A 17,296-nucleotide genomic window follows, 5' to 3' on the forward strand; every position below is an offset into this window, starting at 1 on the left:
AACGTGACTTTGGTGGGAGGGTGAGGAGAGCTGACCATCTGTGCATGCTTGAGTCGATGTTCCCATGGCAACCAGGGCCGCTAACATCATCCCAGTGAGAGTTTATCAATATCTTGCATTGTGGCGCTATTGGTGAGAGTGAGAAGAGCTGACCCCCTTACCATCTGTGCGTGTTTGAGTCAGTGTTCCTGTGGCGAACGAGGCCGCTGACATCATCCTGGTGAGACTATATCTACATCTTGCACTTGCCAATGTGCCAAGTGCTTTTTTGGACATCTCTTTCCTCAGATTTCAAAGGCTCAAGATTGATATGGGTAAGAAAAGGAAGGTTTGCCCGTTGGAGCCAGGTAAATCCTCTACTCTCTCCCAACCAACACTTGAAGCCTTTAATTTTTCAATGCAAGTAAATTCTGGACAGTCTGACCTTGGAGCCTTGTGTTCTGTTTAAGAGTCATTGGTCTCATTGACTCTAGTAGGTCCTTTTACACCACAGCTAGGCCTTCCAACTATGGTTAGCCTGGAAGATGGAAGTAGAGGGGGTAGAAGGATCCATTTCTACATCTTCCTGTGATGGGACAGCATCTCCATTTGTGGAACTGGTATTAGGTTCCCCTTTTGCAGTTGGAACAATTGGTTATTCTTTTCCTGACAAACCTTCCATTGTCACCATGAATTTATTGTGGCCTGCAATTGTTAATTTAGATAAGTCTGTTTCTGATAAAGTTGATTCTATGTTTCAGTCTTTAAGTAACGTTTCTAATCAGCTGAATGCTTATTTGCATGTTATTAAGGAACATAGTGAAATCTCTAATAAGTATGCCACTTTATATGATACCAACTGTGCTCTTGAAAATATAGGAAATTATATTTGTAGATTGAACTTGAGATTTCTAAATTATACTAGATGTTTTCTAATATCACCAATTGAGATGTTAAAGAAATTTTATGTTGAATTTTTACTGCTATCTAAAGAAGCTATCCCAGAGCCGTAGCATGCCTATGGCCAATATGTCCATGACCATAGGCGCCGCTACCAAAAGGTGCCAATGAGAGCAATGCAGCTGGTGGGTCCTCAGCAAAAGAAAAGCAGCACTGCTCCGTCGAAATTGGCGGTGTCGTAAGCGCGGCCTTAGTAAGTGGAAAAGCAGCACGGTCCCACTGGCAACACTGGGGCTGCACTGCTTTTCGACGGGGCAGCGCTGCTTCGGAGGAAGAGTGCCCCTGTTGGAAGTAGTCCAATGCTAAAACTGGCTTGGCCACATGGCCGGAAGTTGTTCCCTTGACCATGGGGCTGAAGAAGGAGATTTCTGCTGTATGCTACGTCAAGGAGAAAATGAGTGAGAGCAAGAGAGAGAGAGCATGTACGTAGGAGAGTGAGAGTGAGCATGTGTGCTTGTGTGTGAGAGGGTGAGAGCATATGTGCATTTGTGTGGTAGAGTGAAGACAGCATGTGTGCTTGTGAGAGAGAAAGTGAGAGACAGCATGTGGGTGGGAGAGGGAGAAAGCATGTGTGTGGGAGAGGGGAGAGAGCATGTGTGCTTGTATGTGGGAAAGTGAGAAAGCATGTATGCTTGTGTGTGGGAGGGTGAGAGAGCTTGTGTGCTTGTGTATGTGACAGTGAGAGCATATGTGCATTTGGGTGGAAGAGTGAGACAGCATGTGTGCTTGTGAGAGAGAAAGTGAGAGACAGCATGTGTGTGGGAGAGGGAGAGAGCATGTGTGCTTGTGTGGGAAAGTGAGGAGAATGTGTGCATGTACGTGTGGGAGAGTGAAAGAACATGTGTGTGGGAAAGTGAGAGATCATGTGTGCACGTGTTGGAGACAGAGACAGAATGTCTGCATTTGTGTGGCTGAGTGAGAGAGAACATGTGTGTATGTAGATGGGGGAGTGACAGAGAACATGTGTGTTTATGAGAGGAAGCATGTGTGTGCACAACTACCCCAGTTACTCTGTGCCTGCTAATCCATGACAATTTCAGGGCATCTGGCAATCAAAGATTCCAAGGTATGGAAAACGGGGAATTTTTTAAAATCCTTATTTTAATTGTTGGGTGTTATTTGATGTGACTGGTTTGAAATATTTTATTGTTGTTTGGAAGATGTTTATATGAGTTTTTAATTATTGAATGTTATTCTATTCATAAATTGTTTTGAATTATTCTTTTTATTGGTATGGTTTTACTAATTTTGTTTTATGAGGAATGGTAATGTTTCTGTTTTTTACATTGTTGCAGTGTATACCAAATTTGGCTTGTTACAGTTTCCAGCTCAGTTTTTGTCTGTACATTTCTATTTATACTGTATGGTCTCTTTATTCTGTATTTCAGGGTCTATCTGTGTTTTGCATGTGTGACTGAAGTGAGTTATTCCATTAGGGATAGATTTTTTAAAAATACATGTGCGCGTCCATTTGCATGTGCACGTAGACATGTTATAAAATCGGGGAAGGCGCGTGCAAGGGGGGGTTGAAAATTTCAATTTACGTGCGGTGACGAGATCGGGCCTCCCCCAGTTTCCTCTCAGTCCATTCCAATTAAGGAGCGCACTGGGAGGGAACTTTCCTACCCCCCCCTACCTACCCTCCCTCCCTCTTCCCCTCTCCTCCACGACCCCTTAGAAGGGCCTTACCTTTTTTTTTCATTTTAGAAATTATGCCAGTGGCCCCTTTAAAATGTACGTGGCATGCGCAAGGCCCAGCCGCACACATAACCCCCATTTTTTTTACGCTCGCCGGGCATTTAAAATCAGGCTGTTAGTGTGTAGTTTCTGTGCAGCGATCTATAGCAGCTTGGCTTGTTCTGTTTTCCTAATAGGGGGTGTATTATTATTATGTTAGGCCTGGCGTAATATTTGTAGTATTACATTTCATAGGTGTTTGAGTGCTGGCAGTTAGTGCTGTTTTGATATAGAAATTCTTTTTTCTTGTGGCTCTTCTGAGGGTCATGCCCATGCCCAAGATGCATTACAGTAGGCCTAATACCATATAGGTTCCAAGCATCTCTTGCTTTTTTGCAGGGTTTTCTGGTTGGCACCTCAGCAGTGCATGTAAATATATTATACATATTGTAAGTGATATTTCTACTTCAGAAGACTGTGCTTTGAATGTTCTTTTTCATGTAAAATCTGTATTATAAATGCATAATTTGTAATTGTGTGGGAGAAGGGTGTGATGGGTGGGGGTTTCAAGCTATAAAGTTTTCCTAGGGTGTCTAATACCCTTGTACTGGCCATGGGCATTGCTGTACAAACATTTAACAGAATCTCTCAACTCGTAGTGGTCATGTGTTGTGTAAAGGGAGAGGGCATGGATTTTCACTTGGCCGTAGGTGCCAAATGGCCTAGCTACACCTCTATCGTGGACCACTGTCCTTACCTCCGGCCCCAAGCCCTTTGTGATGCTGGCAGATGCCGGGGAAGGCCCTCGGAGAGAGATGTGACAGGCTGCTGCATTCCGCCTACCTCTGCCGCTCCCACTGATGCTGACAATGCTGTCGTGCTCAACCTACCTCCGACTCCACTGCCTCCCCAGGCCCTCCAAAAGCGTGGATAGCCCCGACCTTGCTCTTCTTAAAGGGCCTATGGTGGGAGCCACTAGCGGCACCTGATGATAACATCATTACCTGGGGCCTATAAAAGGCCACTTCAGCAGCTACTCCTTGCCTCAGCAATAGGTCGACTACTTCAGGTAGCGTGTAATCCCTCAGCATGTTCCTAGTCTTCGTTCCTGCATTCCTGGTCTTTGTCTTGGCAGTTCCTGGGTTTCCTTCCTCCTGAGGTCTCCGCCTTTGACCTGTGGCCAGTCCTGAGTTCTTCATCTTCATCCTGTGGTCAGCCTTCAGTTCCTTGTCTTCTCCTTCTCAACTGTGCTGTTCCTCACCTCTCTACCTCTACCTCTCTATCCTATCTTCCCTCACATGGATCTCTGACTTTGACTTTGGCTTGACACTCGACTCTGATTGAACTCCACCTGCCACTGACCATTGCCTGACTTTCGACTCAGATTGAAATCCACCTGCCACTGACCACTGCCTGACTTTCGACTCAAGTTGAAATCTGCCTGCCACTGATCTCTGCCTGTCTCCGACCACCCAGAATGCCACTTGCCCTGATCGCAGCCTGGCTCTGACTCCATCTGTATTCAGCCTGCCCCAGATCCTGGCCTGTGACTCAACTACCTCCACGGATCTTTTGTCTCATCAACAGAGGTTCGCACTTAAGTTCTGCCTTGCCCCGGCACCCGAGGGCTCAATCTAAGAGGAACGAGGGCTGGTATAGGTGAAACTACAGATGGGCCTCTGCCACAGCCAGCTCCATCAGCCAACGATGGGGATCTGCAGGTCTCCTTCCTATAGGTTGCACCAATCCCACCTTGGTCCAAGGCTCCAATCCTGCAACATTTGAGAGAGTTTATGTTTACCTGATCATTTTAGTAATTCTTCTGTTCAGGATGTTAGAAGCAAATAGGCCCTCTGAGACCTCTCTGCTTTTCTGAAGCAGTCTCGTGCTGAAGCCATAGATAGGGCAATATTCGATTTACTTTTAAATTTGAATCAGATGAACAACTGACATTCAAATTGTTTTTTGTTTTTTTTTATGTAGGAAGACTTTTTTCCTTGAACAAAAGATAGCTGTGTTTCCTGATGTTGAGAGGGAAATACAGCAAGGGAGAAAGTTGTTTCTTTCTAAGAATAGAGTTATTGCCTTGGGTGCAAGTTTCCTCTTAAAGTTTCCTTGAAAATGCATTGCAAAATATAGGAACGATAAATTTCTTTTCTTTATTCCAGTTCAATTGGAGGATTTTCTAAAAGACAGGGAGTGCTCCATATTGCAGTCCCCCTCTAGACACCTCCCCATCCCACTCCTTTCCTCTCTACGCCTCCCAGAAACATGCTGCTGAACCTATTGCCCTCCCTCCCCCCCCCTTCTTAGTATCCCCCTAACCTGTGGCAATATAACAATATGTTGTAAATAAGTTCCTCTCTGCATTTATGGTTTGGTTTTCTCTCTCTCGCTCTACCTGCATTTATCTCCTTCCTCTCTCTTATCTCCCCTGCCCCTCTCCCTCTTCTCACCTGCTCCTGTCCCCTGTCTCCTGTTCATTGTAATCCCCTGCCTCCTGTTCATTGTAATTCCTCCTTCTTTGAGTTATTTGTAAACCGGCGTGATGTGTCCTACGAACGTCGGTATATTAAATATGTAAATAAATAAATAAATAAATAAAAATAGTACATAAGAATAGGTCATGATAATCATCTTGCAAGTTACCTGTTATTAAAACTAAAGTGTACATTTCTTTTCCTTAAAACTTCTCTCCTGGTGTGTGGTTGCAAATGCATGTTAGTATTTTACTGTCTGTAGCTGCAGCGATTTTTCTTGCTTTCTCTTGCTCTTTGTATTTGTAAAAAGATCAATAAACAGTTACATTAAAATGTGACTTCAGGCCAATGTACTTGTATAGGAGTGACCCCCGTTTTCCTCCTTGTTGTATGTGCAGGACCAAGCTGGAGGCCTGGTCTACCTTAAATCCCACATAGGGAAAGAGCTTTGTGGAAGCAGGGGAGAGTCTGAAGGACGGGACCAGCTGGGGAGCATGAGGGTGTAAGCCCAGCTGGGTTCAGGAGGTCCCACCTCTCCAGGAGAGGCAGCTCCTGTAAAACTGTCCTGACCAAACCAGAGGGAAGGCAGTCTACAAATCCTGTGTGCGTAACTTGAATACTGCTAACCTAGGCAATCCACTGTTAAAGTGCTGTGTGTGTTTGCTAAATAAAAGGAAAATTGCATTTGAAAAGGCTGGAGTCCATGTGGGTTTGTGCCTCCAGCATGGGAAACACCTCTCAGTTTCCCACAATACTATACTGGGAAATATTTTCACAGAAGGGGTGTTTGTGCAAAAAGCAAACAGAATGCCCAGAAACATGGAAGCATGCTAAAATTTCAATGCTTTGAGCATTGTTTTCGCATGACTCTGTATTATGCCAAACATTTTACAGGTGGCATGTTAAAATTTGCTCTCAGTACTATGGCTTTGTTACTAATTTGAATATTCACAAAGTTTAATATCCACATTAGATGTAGCCCAAATTTAGAGAACCTGATAATCCAGCAATTCTGAGCCAATCGCCTTATTTGAAGTCTGAAAAGAGGTTTTTTTTTCAATGTTTGCCAAATTGACTATAAATGCACATTAGAGTTTTCTCCTTACCTGGATGTAGAGGAAAATGTTACGTAATCAGAATTGCTTGTTTTTCAAGATAAATACCTATACCATTTTTTTAATTTTGGTTAATGATTAATTAAAAGACTTAAGTTGTATTGCACATTCCATTATAACCCTTTGTCGGTAGATAAATTCGAATCCCTGTTTTGGTTACTGGAGTTTTGAATAGTCTCAGTTGAGGTAGTAGACCACCCCAGGGTGAAGCATTCACTGTTTAGGGTTGACCAGACCCCTCTGGAGTTAGCAAGATTTCACTATACTACAGAGATGCAGAGTTTTTACCAAGCAGATGGCTAGTATTTCTCTCTCTGTTGGAGATGCCTCTTAACTGAAAAGGCCAGACTGCATTTTTAATGATGGTTTCATATACTCTGTTTATTTCCAGATGCAAAGATAGTGAGAGAGTCCAATTCACTGTGAATTCACAGTGAAATAACCTCATCTAACAGCAGCATGACATACATACTCCCATAGCATTCATTCCTGACTGAAGCTAGCATTACCTTCCCCTCTTAGTCCTTGAAACTGACTAGAGTAGTATAGCAGTGGGTCTGCAATTCCTGTCTCTATGAGCTGAGGGGGCTGCTTGAATTCTACCCAGTTCAAACATAGCAAAGGTCTTAGTCACAGTTCTTAAAATAATCACCAGCAATTTTTCTCTGTCATGGGAAAATATTCTCAGAGTAGTGCTGCATGGTCCTCCTAGGGTTTGCAAAAAGCAGGATGGAAATCTGTTTTCTCCAGTGAATCTGGGAGCTTACCCAGGTAGGTTCCTCTTCAGCATTCTCCTACAGACTCCTTTCCTTGAACTAAGAGAGAGCTCTCTAGGGGGCTTACACAAAACACTTGGGGTTTCACTAGCTGTTGAGTGAGGGCTTAAAGGAATGTATGCCCTCAGGGCCGCCATCAGGGCAGTATTCTTGGGCCTGCAGTATGGGGCCCCAGGATCTACTGCCACATATGGGGGCCTGCCGCAGCCGCCAGGCGGCAGGTGCGCTTGGGGGATGTATTAGTTCATGGCAAAGAGGCCCACTGAGGCTCTCTCCGACAGTCTGTCGCCCAGGGGCCTACTGAAACCTGGAGCCGGCCCTGGGTGCGGGCCCCAGAGAAGGGAGAGAATCAATGCTATGCGTGTCTTTTAGACACGCATAGCATTGATTTACAGAGCACCGCAGACAGAGACTCGTCCGCGCGCTCTGTCCTGCCAGCGTTCACTGTCTGTGACGTCACCGCCGCGTCAGACAGTATGCGCCGGCAAAGCGTGCAGGCCGTCGCTGTCTGCTTGCTGTATGGGGCCTCAAAATTCCTGATGGCGGCCCTGTATGCCCTATTAACAGGCATGGCCCAAGAATGTCTGGGAGCATTTGCTCACACTGTGCCATGGGCTCCACAATAAAACTGAAACTCTCCTGCAGAGATTTTCCAGAGGGGAAGGAAAGTCATGTGGGGTACTTAAGGCACTCACAAAATATTTATTTATTTATTTATTTATTTTTAGTTTTTATATACCGATGTTCCTGTATAATATACATATCACACCGGTGTACAAGGAAGTAAAACTGTCGCCTCGTGGGCGGCTTACATTGTAACAATTAACAGAGAAACATTAAGGAGCATAAAGGAGCTTAGAGGAGCTTACAGCGAACAATCATGACTAATTAAGTTTCAGTAATAAACGTTTCAGGAACTTATGTACAGAGGCGATGGGGGGTCAAAGACTACACTGATATTGTAATTCTTCCTGTTCTTAGTTCTCCGGGAATGCTTGTGTGAAAAACCAAGTCTTTCATATAAAATATTTATATGAAAATATGTTCTTTTCCAGAAAAAATACACGAAGAGATCAACCAGGTGATTGGTCAGGACCGTCCCCCTGCTATGGAAGACAGAAAGAAGATGCCGTACACTGATGCCGTGATCCAGGAAATCCAGCGATTTGCTAGCATTGTTCCCCTAGCTCTGCCTCACCTAGTAATGCAGGACACCCAGTTAAAGGGCTACAAGATACCAAAGGTACTTTTTTTTGGAGTATGGCCAGAGATAGAGGTCACAGGTCTGATAGTAGTTGGCATGTTTTGTTGGCTCACTACAGTGCAGTGCTGTCACCTCCTGTTTTCCAGGACATCACTGTCATTCCTGTGCTAGCTTCAGTTCATCACGACCCAGCACATTATGAGAAACCAGAAGTTTTCAACCCAGCAAATTTCCTGGACAAGAATGGCTGCATAAAGAAAAATGATGCCCTGATGATATTTTCTGCTGGTAAAATGTCATTTTATTCTTGTAGTGTACAGGACTGGATTAAGGAGTGGGCCAGAGGCTGGGGGAGGGGGTATAAGCAGGAGACAGGGTGTATCTCCCCTCTCGGGGCACTGTTCTAGCCTGCCTGGAGCACCCTCCTGGAGCCTCACGTTGGTCGGTCCTGGTAGTGTAAACCCTCTTAGAAGTACATTTTCAAAAGTGTTTCGAGTGGAAAATAGCATATACGTGTATGAGTAGAATGTACTCGTGGATATGTTATCTTATAAACGTTGAAAGTACACGTCTTTTCTATTTCATGACTACAGTTTTCTGAGCGGAAAAACGAGATAGGCTAGGAGCATTCTGGTGTGGGGTTCAGAAGTGCACATAGTAGTTACTATTTTGTAAAAGATAAACACATATACTTGACCAAACTTATTTGTACACTTTTACACCTGATAAGTGTCTGGTACAATTGAAATTGGATGGCTGCAATTTTTGGTAGGGAGTTCTGTGTGAACTGGAGATTCAGGGTGAAGTGGTAGGGGATCTTGGTGAACTGGAGATGAACTGGGTGAACTGGAAATGGTATCGGCAAACTGATGATTTCAAATACATACCCAAGCATTTTATACAATTTCCATATGGCACTCAGTACCTGCCTCTGTGTATAAATCAGGCTTATTAGATGTGCATGTATACCAGATGATTTATATGCACGTTGAAGGGACTGAAAAATGAAATTGTATGTGTATTATAATTTGTAGGGATGGGCATGTGGGGAAAACAAAATAGGAAATGAGACAAGATTTATTTTTTGTTTCAGGTCATTTTCAAAATGGAACAATTTAAATTCAGAAGGAATTCTGTCGGAATGTCATTTCATTTTAAAAATCAATTTTAAAAAGATATAGCGCCAGTTGGGCCTAGGCCTAGTCCCGAAGCTAGTGCTTCGCCTAGGGAATAGGCTGAGACCCAAAGAAGGGACCCCATTGTATGCCCGAGCACGACTCTGGCACCTCGTTCTAGGCCTAAGCCCAAGGCCTGGGCCTAGCCTATGCATAGGCTACATCTGATGAATGGGCTGTGGTCTACGGCCGAGTGCTTCACCGCTGTCTCAGCTGGGGCCTCGACTGAGACCCAAGCAAAGGCCCGGAAGCCAACATTTTTTCACTTACTCTCACTAGTATATATCCTAGCTGGGTAATAGATTGAGCATACAATTGTTTGTAAACAGTCCGATAGGAATACGTTATTACATTATAGGTTCCATTCATGTGATTTAAAAAAATATATACAGGTTGGACAATTGCTTCAGAGATTGTGTACAGTGGTTGAAGAATATAAAAGTCCCGGCAGAGGAATTGGTTAGTAGGTTTGAACAGTGAGGATTTGCACATAAAGTGATTTGTCGAGCGTGTAAATGTGCCCTTTTTGCCAATAGGGAGAATTGAGATTGGCTTGTGTGATCCTGTATTCTAATCAGATGACCTACATTAAGAATATTATAGGCAATATGGATGTGCAGAGGGACGCCATACATTGCATTCGGGATTCGGATTCGTCGGGGAGCAGATACGTTGCATTTGGCCGTATGGCACCCCGATGCATTAATACGGCAATTTCTATTCGTCTCACAGCTAAAATTAAAATTAACTACAACCCCCCACCCTCCTGACCCCCCCCAAGACTTACTAAAACTCCCTGGTGGTCCAGCGGGGGGTCCGGGAGCCATCCCCTGCACTCTCACACCCTCGGTGCCGGTTTCATCATGGCGCCGATAGCCTTTGACCTACTATGTCACAGGGGCTACCGGTGCCATTGGACAGCCCCTGTCACATGGCCATCGGCGCCATCTTGTGCTCCTACCATGTGACAGGGGCTGACCAATGGCACCGGTAGCCCCTGTGACATAGTATGGGCAAAGGCTATCGGCGCCATGATGAAACCGGCACCGAGGGTGTGAGAGTGCAGGGGATGGCTCCCGGACCCCCCGCTGGACCACCAGGGAGTATGGGCAAAGGCTATCGGCTATCTGGCCACGGCTGCGTATGACCGTATGACATAGTGAGGGCAAAGGTAGCGCCGGCGCCATTTTGAAGATTGGCAATGCGGCCCGCGTGCAGGAGGTCGCTCCCGGACCCCCGCTGGACTTTTGGCAAGTCATGTGGGGGTCAGGAAGCCCCCCCCAAGCTAGCCAAAAGTCTCTGGGGGTCCAGCGGGGGTCCGGGGGCGATCTCCTGCACGCGTGACGTCGGGAGCCAGGAACTAAAATGGCGCCGGCGCTACCTTTGCCCTGTCACATGATAAGGGCAAAGGGCCACCGGCTCCATTTCTCTTAACGCAGTCGTGGCCAGAGAGAGGGAGATCGCGCCGGGACCCCCCCACTGGACCCCAGGTAATTTAAAACATTTTGGGGGGGTTCAGGAGGGCGGGGAATTTGTTTTAAAGGTTCGGGGTGGGTTTTAGGATTTTTTTGGTGTGCCGGTTTTCCCGCCCTCCCCCGATTTACGATTTTTAATGATTTTTAAAAAACAAAAAACACGAGGATCAAATTTTCCTCCCCCCCAAGCCAAAATCGATCGTTAAGACGATCGATCACACGATTCACACCCCTATTGAACACTCTTCCTCGATTCAATTCTTTACTCATGCAATCAAAAAAATCAATCAGATTTGACTGACCGGACTTTCCCATGGTGAATTCATGCTGCCTTGGGTCCAGCGATCCTCCTGACTGTAGTTAATTCACGATCCTTTCCTTCAGCAGCATCTCCATTAATTTTCCCACCACAGAGGTGAGGCTAACCGGCCTGTAGTTTCCAGTCTCCTCTCTGCTGCCATTCTTGTGAAGCGGGACCACCACCACCACCACCACCACTCCTGGCTCCCGACGTCACGCCAGCACATCTCTGAGTTCGCTCAGTATCCAGGGATGAACCTTACCCAGCCCCATGGCCTTGTCCACTTCTACTTTTCCTAGCTCTTCCCATACATTCTCTTCTGTAAATGGAGTTTCGTATACTCCACCCACAGTCTTGTCAACCAGCAACAATCCTTCTCCAGGGACTTCTTTAGTGAACCCTGAACTGAAGTATCTGTTTAATATTCCTGCCATTTCTTCATTTCTCTCCACACACAGTGCTCCTCGTCACCTTTGAATTTCACTATATTATTTTGGGCCTCCCTTCTTTCTCTGAAATACCTGAAAAATGTTTGTCACCTGTCTTTACCTCTTTGGCAATCTTTTCTTCCATTTGACCTTTTGATTTTCTGATTTCTTTTTTCATCTCTCTTACTTTTAATAGGTATTCTTCCTTGTATTTTTTTTTTTTTGGGATACTTCATACTTCTTGAACGCTGTTCTTTTTGCCTTAATTTTTACAGCCACGTCCTTTGAGAACCAGATCAGTTTCTTTTTTCTCTTACTCTTGTTTACTTTCCTAACATATAGATTTGTTGCCTTTGTAATAGCTCCTTTAAATTTGAACCTTTGTTGATCCACCTCACCCATTTTCTCCTAGTCTTCCAGCTCTTCCTCTAGGTACATTCCCATTTTGAGAAAGTCCATATTTGTGAAATTCAAAAGTCAGGTCTTCTTGTGTTTCTCTGTATCCTATTTGTGATATCAAACCATACAGTCTGATGATCACTGGTGCTCAGGTAAACCCCTGCCTGAATATCAGAGACATTATCCCCATTGGTGAGCACTAAATCAAGGATCACACCCTCCTTCATAGGTTCCATTACCATTTGTTTGAGTAGAGCGCCTTGAAGGGCATTCACTATCTCTCTACTTTTTGTAGATTCTGCAGAAGGTATACTCCAATCTACATCCGGCAGATTAAAATCTCCAACAAACAACACTTCACTCTTCTTTCCCACCTTTTAGATGCCCTCAATCAGATCTCTGTCGAGTTCTTCCATTTGAGTTAGAGGCCTGTAGATCACACTAGTAAAAATGGAAGCACCGTTTTCTTTTTTTTAGGATGGCCATTAATGCTTCTTCTTTACCCCATATTCCTTGCAATTCTGTTGCTTGGATATTGTTTTTGACATAAAGAGCTACTCCTCCTCCTTTTCTGTCCTCTCTGTCCTTGCTTAACACGTTATAGCCCAGGATGGCAGTATCCCAATCATCAGAGATTTTGATATTGGATATATAGGGTAGGTTGGGCATGTTGTGGTGGTTGTTGATATGAGTGCATAGTGTGTATGAAATGATAGGGTATGAGTGGTATGTATATGTAATGAGTGAAGCATTTTAAGTGGTGTTTTCAAGAGTGTTAATGTATTTAGTAAGGTTTGTGAATTCACTAGGGTAGACCTCTGTACTTTTGTAATGCTACATTTAATAGTAGTGTATTTATATATTGACACTGTAAAATGTGCATTGGTGTTAAATGAAATTAAACTATGATTCATTTGATTTGATTTAGCATACGTGATATTTCAGATCTAGATTAATCTTCATACTGTAATGTACCTTATGAAATCTTATGTTATGTTGTTATTAAAATATAGGATAAAGCCACAACAAATTGTGGAACGATGAGCAAACGCACTATAAATCAATCAGTCCAGCAGGTGTGTTGCAAAATAAGTTACAGTGGTCCATAAAGAGAGATTCTCAAGACAAGCAATCAGACAGCAAAATATAATAAATCCAGGATGCCAAATATTTATTGAGATGTCAGCCCCCCGACACGGAACCATGTTTCACTAGGGCTGCATCGGGAGGGATGAGTTACATATAATATGATGACAAAGGCATTAAACCTTTAACAAAGGGCAAAAAGATCTGTGACCCAGCCCTTCTGGATACCAGGATGGAGCCCTTCCTTCCAGACTGGTCAAAATAAAAAACTCTGTAGCCATCCACCACAAAAATCCTTCTCTACCACAAAAAAACCTTCTCCTGTTTTCTGACTTCCATGCCAGAGGGGCCTAGCCAGGGACCTCACAAAAAAAAAACTCTACTAATAGCACCTGCTCCAAATTCCCCAACCCTCTTCAGCTCTCTCCTTCCCTCTGAAGTCTGAGCATGCTCCAGGGTGATTTCATATCACACATAAGCCTGCCTAAAAAAAAAAAAGGGGGGGGGGGGGGACGACGATGGGACTAAAGCTAGAGAAGGATTTTGAAAAGCAATTCTCCTCCCACTGCCCATGATAGAAAAATATTGTGAAGCTATTAGTGACCAGCAAAGCTCTGTCACACTTGTATCATTTTGCTGCCTTTTTCTGCATATTTTCAATGTTCACTGTGTGTCATACAGCCCCTTGCCAGCTGGAGATAATCAATATATGTGGTACTCAGTGCAAAAGACTGAAAAGCCTTCCTCTCATTGCTGGACTACTTCCTGCATCATAGTTTTGTTGATTTGTTATCGAGTTTAAATTTCTAAGTGAGCAGGGATGTAAAGCTAACTTAAAGTAATTTTAGTCTATTGATTTATTTTATGTTGGTCTGGCAATGACCCTTAAACACTACAATTAATTAATCTACCTATATACTCCTAGTTACCCGATTTATTGACGCTTGATTTGAATTAAATTCCTTCTGTATAAAATCTGTAACAAATTATTCCTACGAAACACAATTATCATGTATAATCAAACCATATACAACCAAATAATAACACATAAGGTCTAGTAAACAGGTAAGGAATAGCAAGGAAGTTTGAGGTGTGCATGTATAATGGCAGGCACTTCCAGTTCTCTTCTTCTGCAAGGGGGGGGGAGGGGGACTGTGGATTTCAAAGCCTGGATTGTTCTCTGTGACCTCTAGAGTCCTCTCCTGGGGGCTGCTGGGAATGGTATGCAGATGAGCCTTCCGATCCTCTTCTTCTACAAGGGGTGTAGGGCCTCTGAAAGCCAGGGCAGTAGAGTGGTTGGTGTTTTGTTTTTGGTTTATATTGATGCATTATATTGCTTGCTGTAAATTTTGTGTATTAATTTTTTCTTAATCAATATACCACTTGGGTCATTTTTAAATGAAAAATCAGGGACATTGATGCAGTATATCAGAATAAACTAAATACATGAATCTAGCTATATAGCTATATGCAGTTGGTAAAAAGGGCTTGATTAAGAGATCATAGATTAATTGAGTCCAACATTCTTTTTTTTTTTTTCAATTATCTCTTTATTATGGTTTTAAGAAAACTACAAACATAAATCATATTCTCCAACATACATAGGCAATCTTAATAGGAAAAAATATACATGAATTCTTCACATATAATTACCTTAACATAAAAATTAACCTCAAACTTTTCCTATTAAGAACACATAATGTCGAGGGCTCATATTAATCAAATACATATTTATCAAAATAATTCAATTTGAGAAGGGATATCATTTTTCTCTATCTCTTGTGCCATTTCTATTGGGCTATATGCAGTTGGTAAAAAGGGTTTAAGAGATCATAGATTAATCGAGTCCAACATTCTTTTGATTGGCGAACATCTAGCTCTCTAGATAGTGATCCAGGGAATGGTAAAGAAATGTATTACTACTTTTACCAATCCTCCTGACCTTCGCCTTGCAGGAAGACGGATTTGTCCTGGAGAAAACTTGGCCCGGATGGAAACCTTCTTGTTCTTTACCACCCTCCTGCAGAACTTCACTTTCCAGCCTTTCGGTAGCAGAGAAGACATAAAACTCACTCCATCGGGGACCAGTTTGGGAAACCTACCCCAATCATACCAATGCTGTGCAATACCTCGCTAAATGAATTTTGGGAACCATTGTAAACATTGATAGTCCATTTCCACTGTCAATATTTCTGTCTCATTAAAAATTATAATCATTTCTTGATTTCAATGCTGATGCTAGGGGCTTTATTACCCCATGATCTGCTGCAGTACAGAAGAGATACAGTATGGCTGTGAGCCTTCCCTATCACCCACAGTCAATGTAACCCCAACCCTGCTATGGAAGAACCACCTGTAAAGGTCAGGGGGTAATTCTGTCTCAATGGCTGCGCTGTCTTGAGCCTCTCTGCTGAACCTGCTATCAGTGGTGACAACTTAATGGTGATGGTGGATTTTTTTGTGTTGTTGAAACCATCTGGACTGAACTGGGACCAACAACTCATTTCACATAAGTCTACAAGTGACTTTCGAATCGAATTGAATTTAGATCACTCTGATTCAGAACTGCCTTTAGAGGTGAAAAGCTATGTATCCTATACCAGTTTAAAAAGCAAGAATGATGGGATTTATATTTGGAGTCAAGAATGGTGTATGAGGGAGTTGTGTGTTATTTGAGTTTTTATTGTCTATTATATGAGTTGATTTTTTTGAAATTCTAATTTGAACTCATTCTGTGCATTTTGCTGTGTGGGTTTTGCAGATGACTCTGGGTTATATTTTGTGAATAGGATGTATAATGGACTTGAACTATTTAGGTAAATAAATAAATCAAGGTCAGGCTGAATGGTTTTGTCCCCCCCCCCCCCCCCCCAGTCTTCAGGATCCCTCTGGTTGTTCATCCTGTAAGACCGAACCCTCATGCTGTCCTGAAAGTCTAAAACCTCAAAGGGGTAGATTTTCAAACATACATGCACGCATTCATGTGCGCGCAGTTCCCTGCACACATACATAGGGGGGCCGCACGCATGTGTGGGTAACGCGCACAAGGAGGTGAGTCAACTTTTGCAATTTCCACACGGTGGAGCGGACTCGGGGGGAACTTCCCTACCCCCCCCCCACCTAAACTCCTTCCCTCTTCCCCTCTCCTCCTCACCACCTAAACCCTACCTATCATTGTTTCTTTTGTTTTCCAACTTACTTCAGGGCGGGAGCTGAAGTAAGTTGGAAAACAATGGCGCTGTCCCGGCCCGTCCCACCCAGACCCCACCCCCCCAGCCCGGCCCTTTGAAGAGGCCCGGCACGTGTGCATACTGGGGTTTATGCGCGTTGCCCAAGGCCCAGCCACACGCATAAACCCCGGGTTTTATACACGTAGGCCTGACTGCAAGCCTCTGATCTCCATCCAGAAGTGCAGGAGCGACTCCCTGACATGCTGCATACATTAAAGAATCTCTTCAGAGTCCAAGTAATGGATGCGGTAGCACAGATCCATGATCATTGTGCAAAACTCCAGCATGTTTCCATAGCCATTTTGGACCCAACCTCCTCATCCAGGAGTTATTCTAGATTTGGGCAGAAAAAGTATTTCGTCCACCCGAAGAGATACTATCCTTCACCCTCTTGTCCTATTAAGCAATAGGCCCCATGCAGCTGTCCCAGGCAGCAGAGGGAACCTAAGTCCCAGATAGTGTACCAGCCAATTTTGGGGAATAGGTTTTGATTGGATCAGAGACAGCATAGCCAGGATCCCAGTATCTGTGCCTAAGGACCTCCTGGGCAGTGTCAAAAGAACATAAGAACATAAGAAATTGCCATGCTGGGTCAAACCAAGGGTCCATCAAGCCCAGCATCCTGTTTCCAACAGAGGCCAAACCAGGCCACAAGAGCCTGGCAAGTACCCAAACACCAAGAAGATCCCATGCTACTGATGCAATTAATAGCAGTGGCTATTCCCTAAGTAAACTTGATTAATAGCAGTTAATGGACTTCTCCTCTAAGAACTTATCCAAACCTTTTTTGAACCCAGCTGCACTAAACACATCCTCTTGCAACAAATTCCAGAGCTTTATCGTGTGTTGAGTGAAAAAGAATTTTCTCCGATTAGTCTTAAATGTGCTACTTGCTAACTTCATGGAATGCCCCCTAGTCCTTCTATTATCCGAAAGGGTAAATAACCGATTCACATCTACTTGTTCAAGACCTCTTATGATCTTAAAGACCTCCGAACCAGTGGCCCAGTA

General features: G+C 43.8%; 2 protein-coding genes across 3 annotated transcripts in view; both read left to right on the top strand.

The window, feature by feature from the left end:
* The window catches only part of LOC115072975 (cytochrome P450 2F3-like), a 175,214-nt gene extending 159,940 nt beyond the window's left edge, over positions 1 to 15,274 (top strand). For both annotated transcript variants that reach the window (XM_029571044.1, XM_029571043.1), the window contains exons 8-10: positions 8,043 to 8,230; positions 8,338 to 8,479; positions 15,011 to 15,274. In XM_029571044.1, coding sequence (XP_029426904.1) covers positions 8,043 to 8,230; positions 8,338 to 8,479; positions 15,011 to 15,192 — 512 coding nt within the window. In that variant the 3' untranslated portion in view covers positions 15,193 to 15,274. The remainder of the gene's footprint in view (positions 1 to 8,042; positions 8,231 to 8,337; positions 8,480 to 15,010) is intronic.
* Positions 1 to 17,296, top strand: part of LOC115072976 (cytochrome P450 2F2-like) — a 100,185-nt gene that overhangs the window by 27,801 nt on the left and 55,088 nt on the right. The gene's annotated exons all lie outside the window — the stretch shown is intronic.

Source organism: Rhinatrema bivittatum, chromosome 11 (assembly GCF_901001135.1).
Source record: "Rhinatrema bivittatum chromosome 11, aRhiBiv1.1, whole genome shotgun sequence".
Classification (NCBI taxonomy): Eukaryota; Metazoa; Chordata; class Amphibia; order Gymnophiona; family Rhinatrematidae; genus Rhinatrema; species Rhinatrema bivittatum.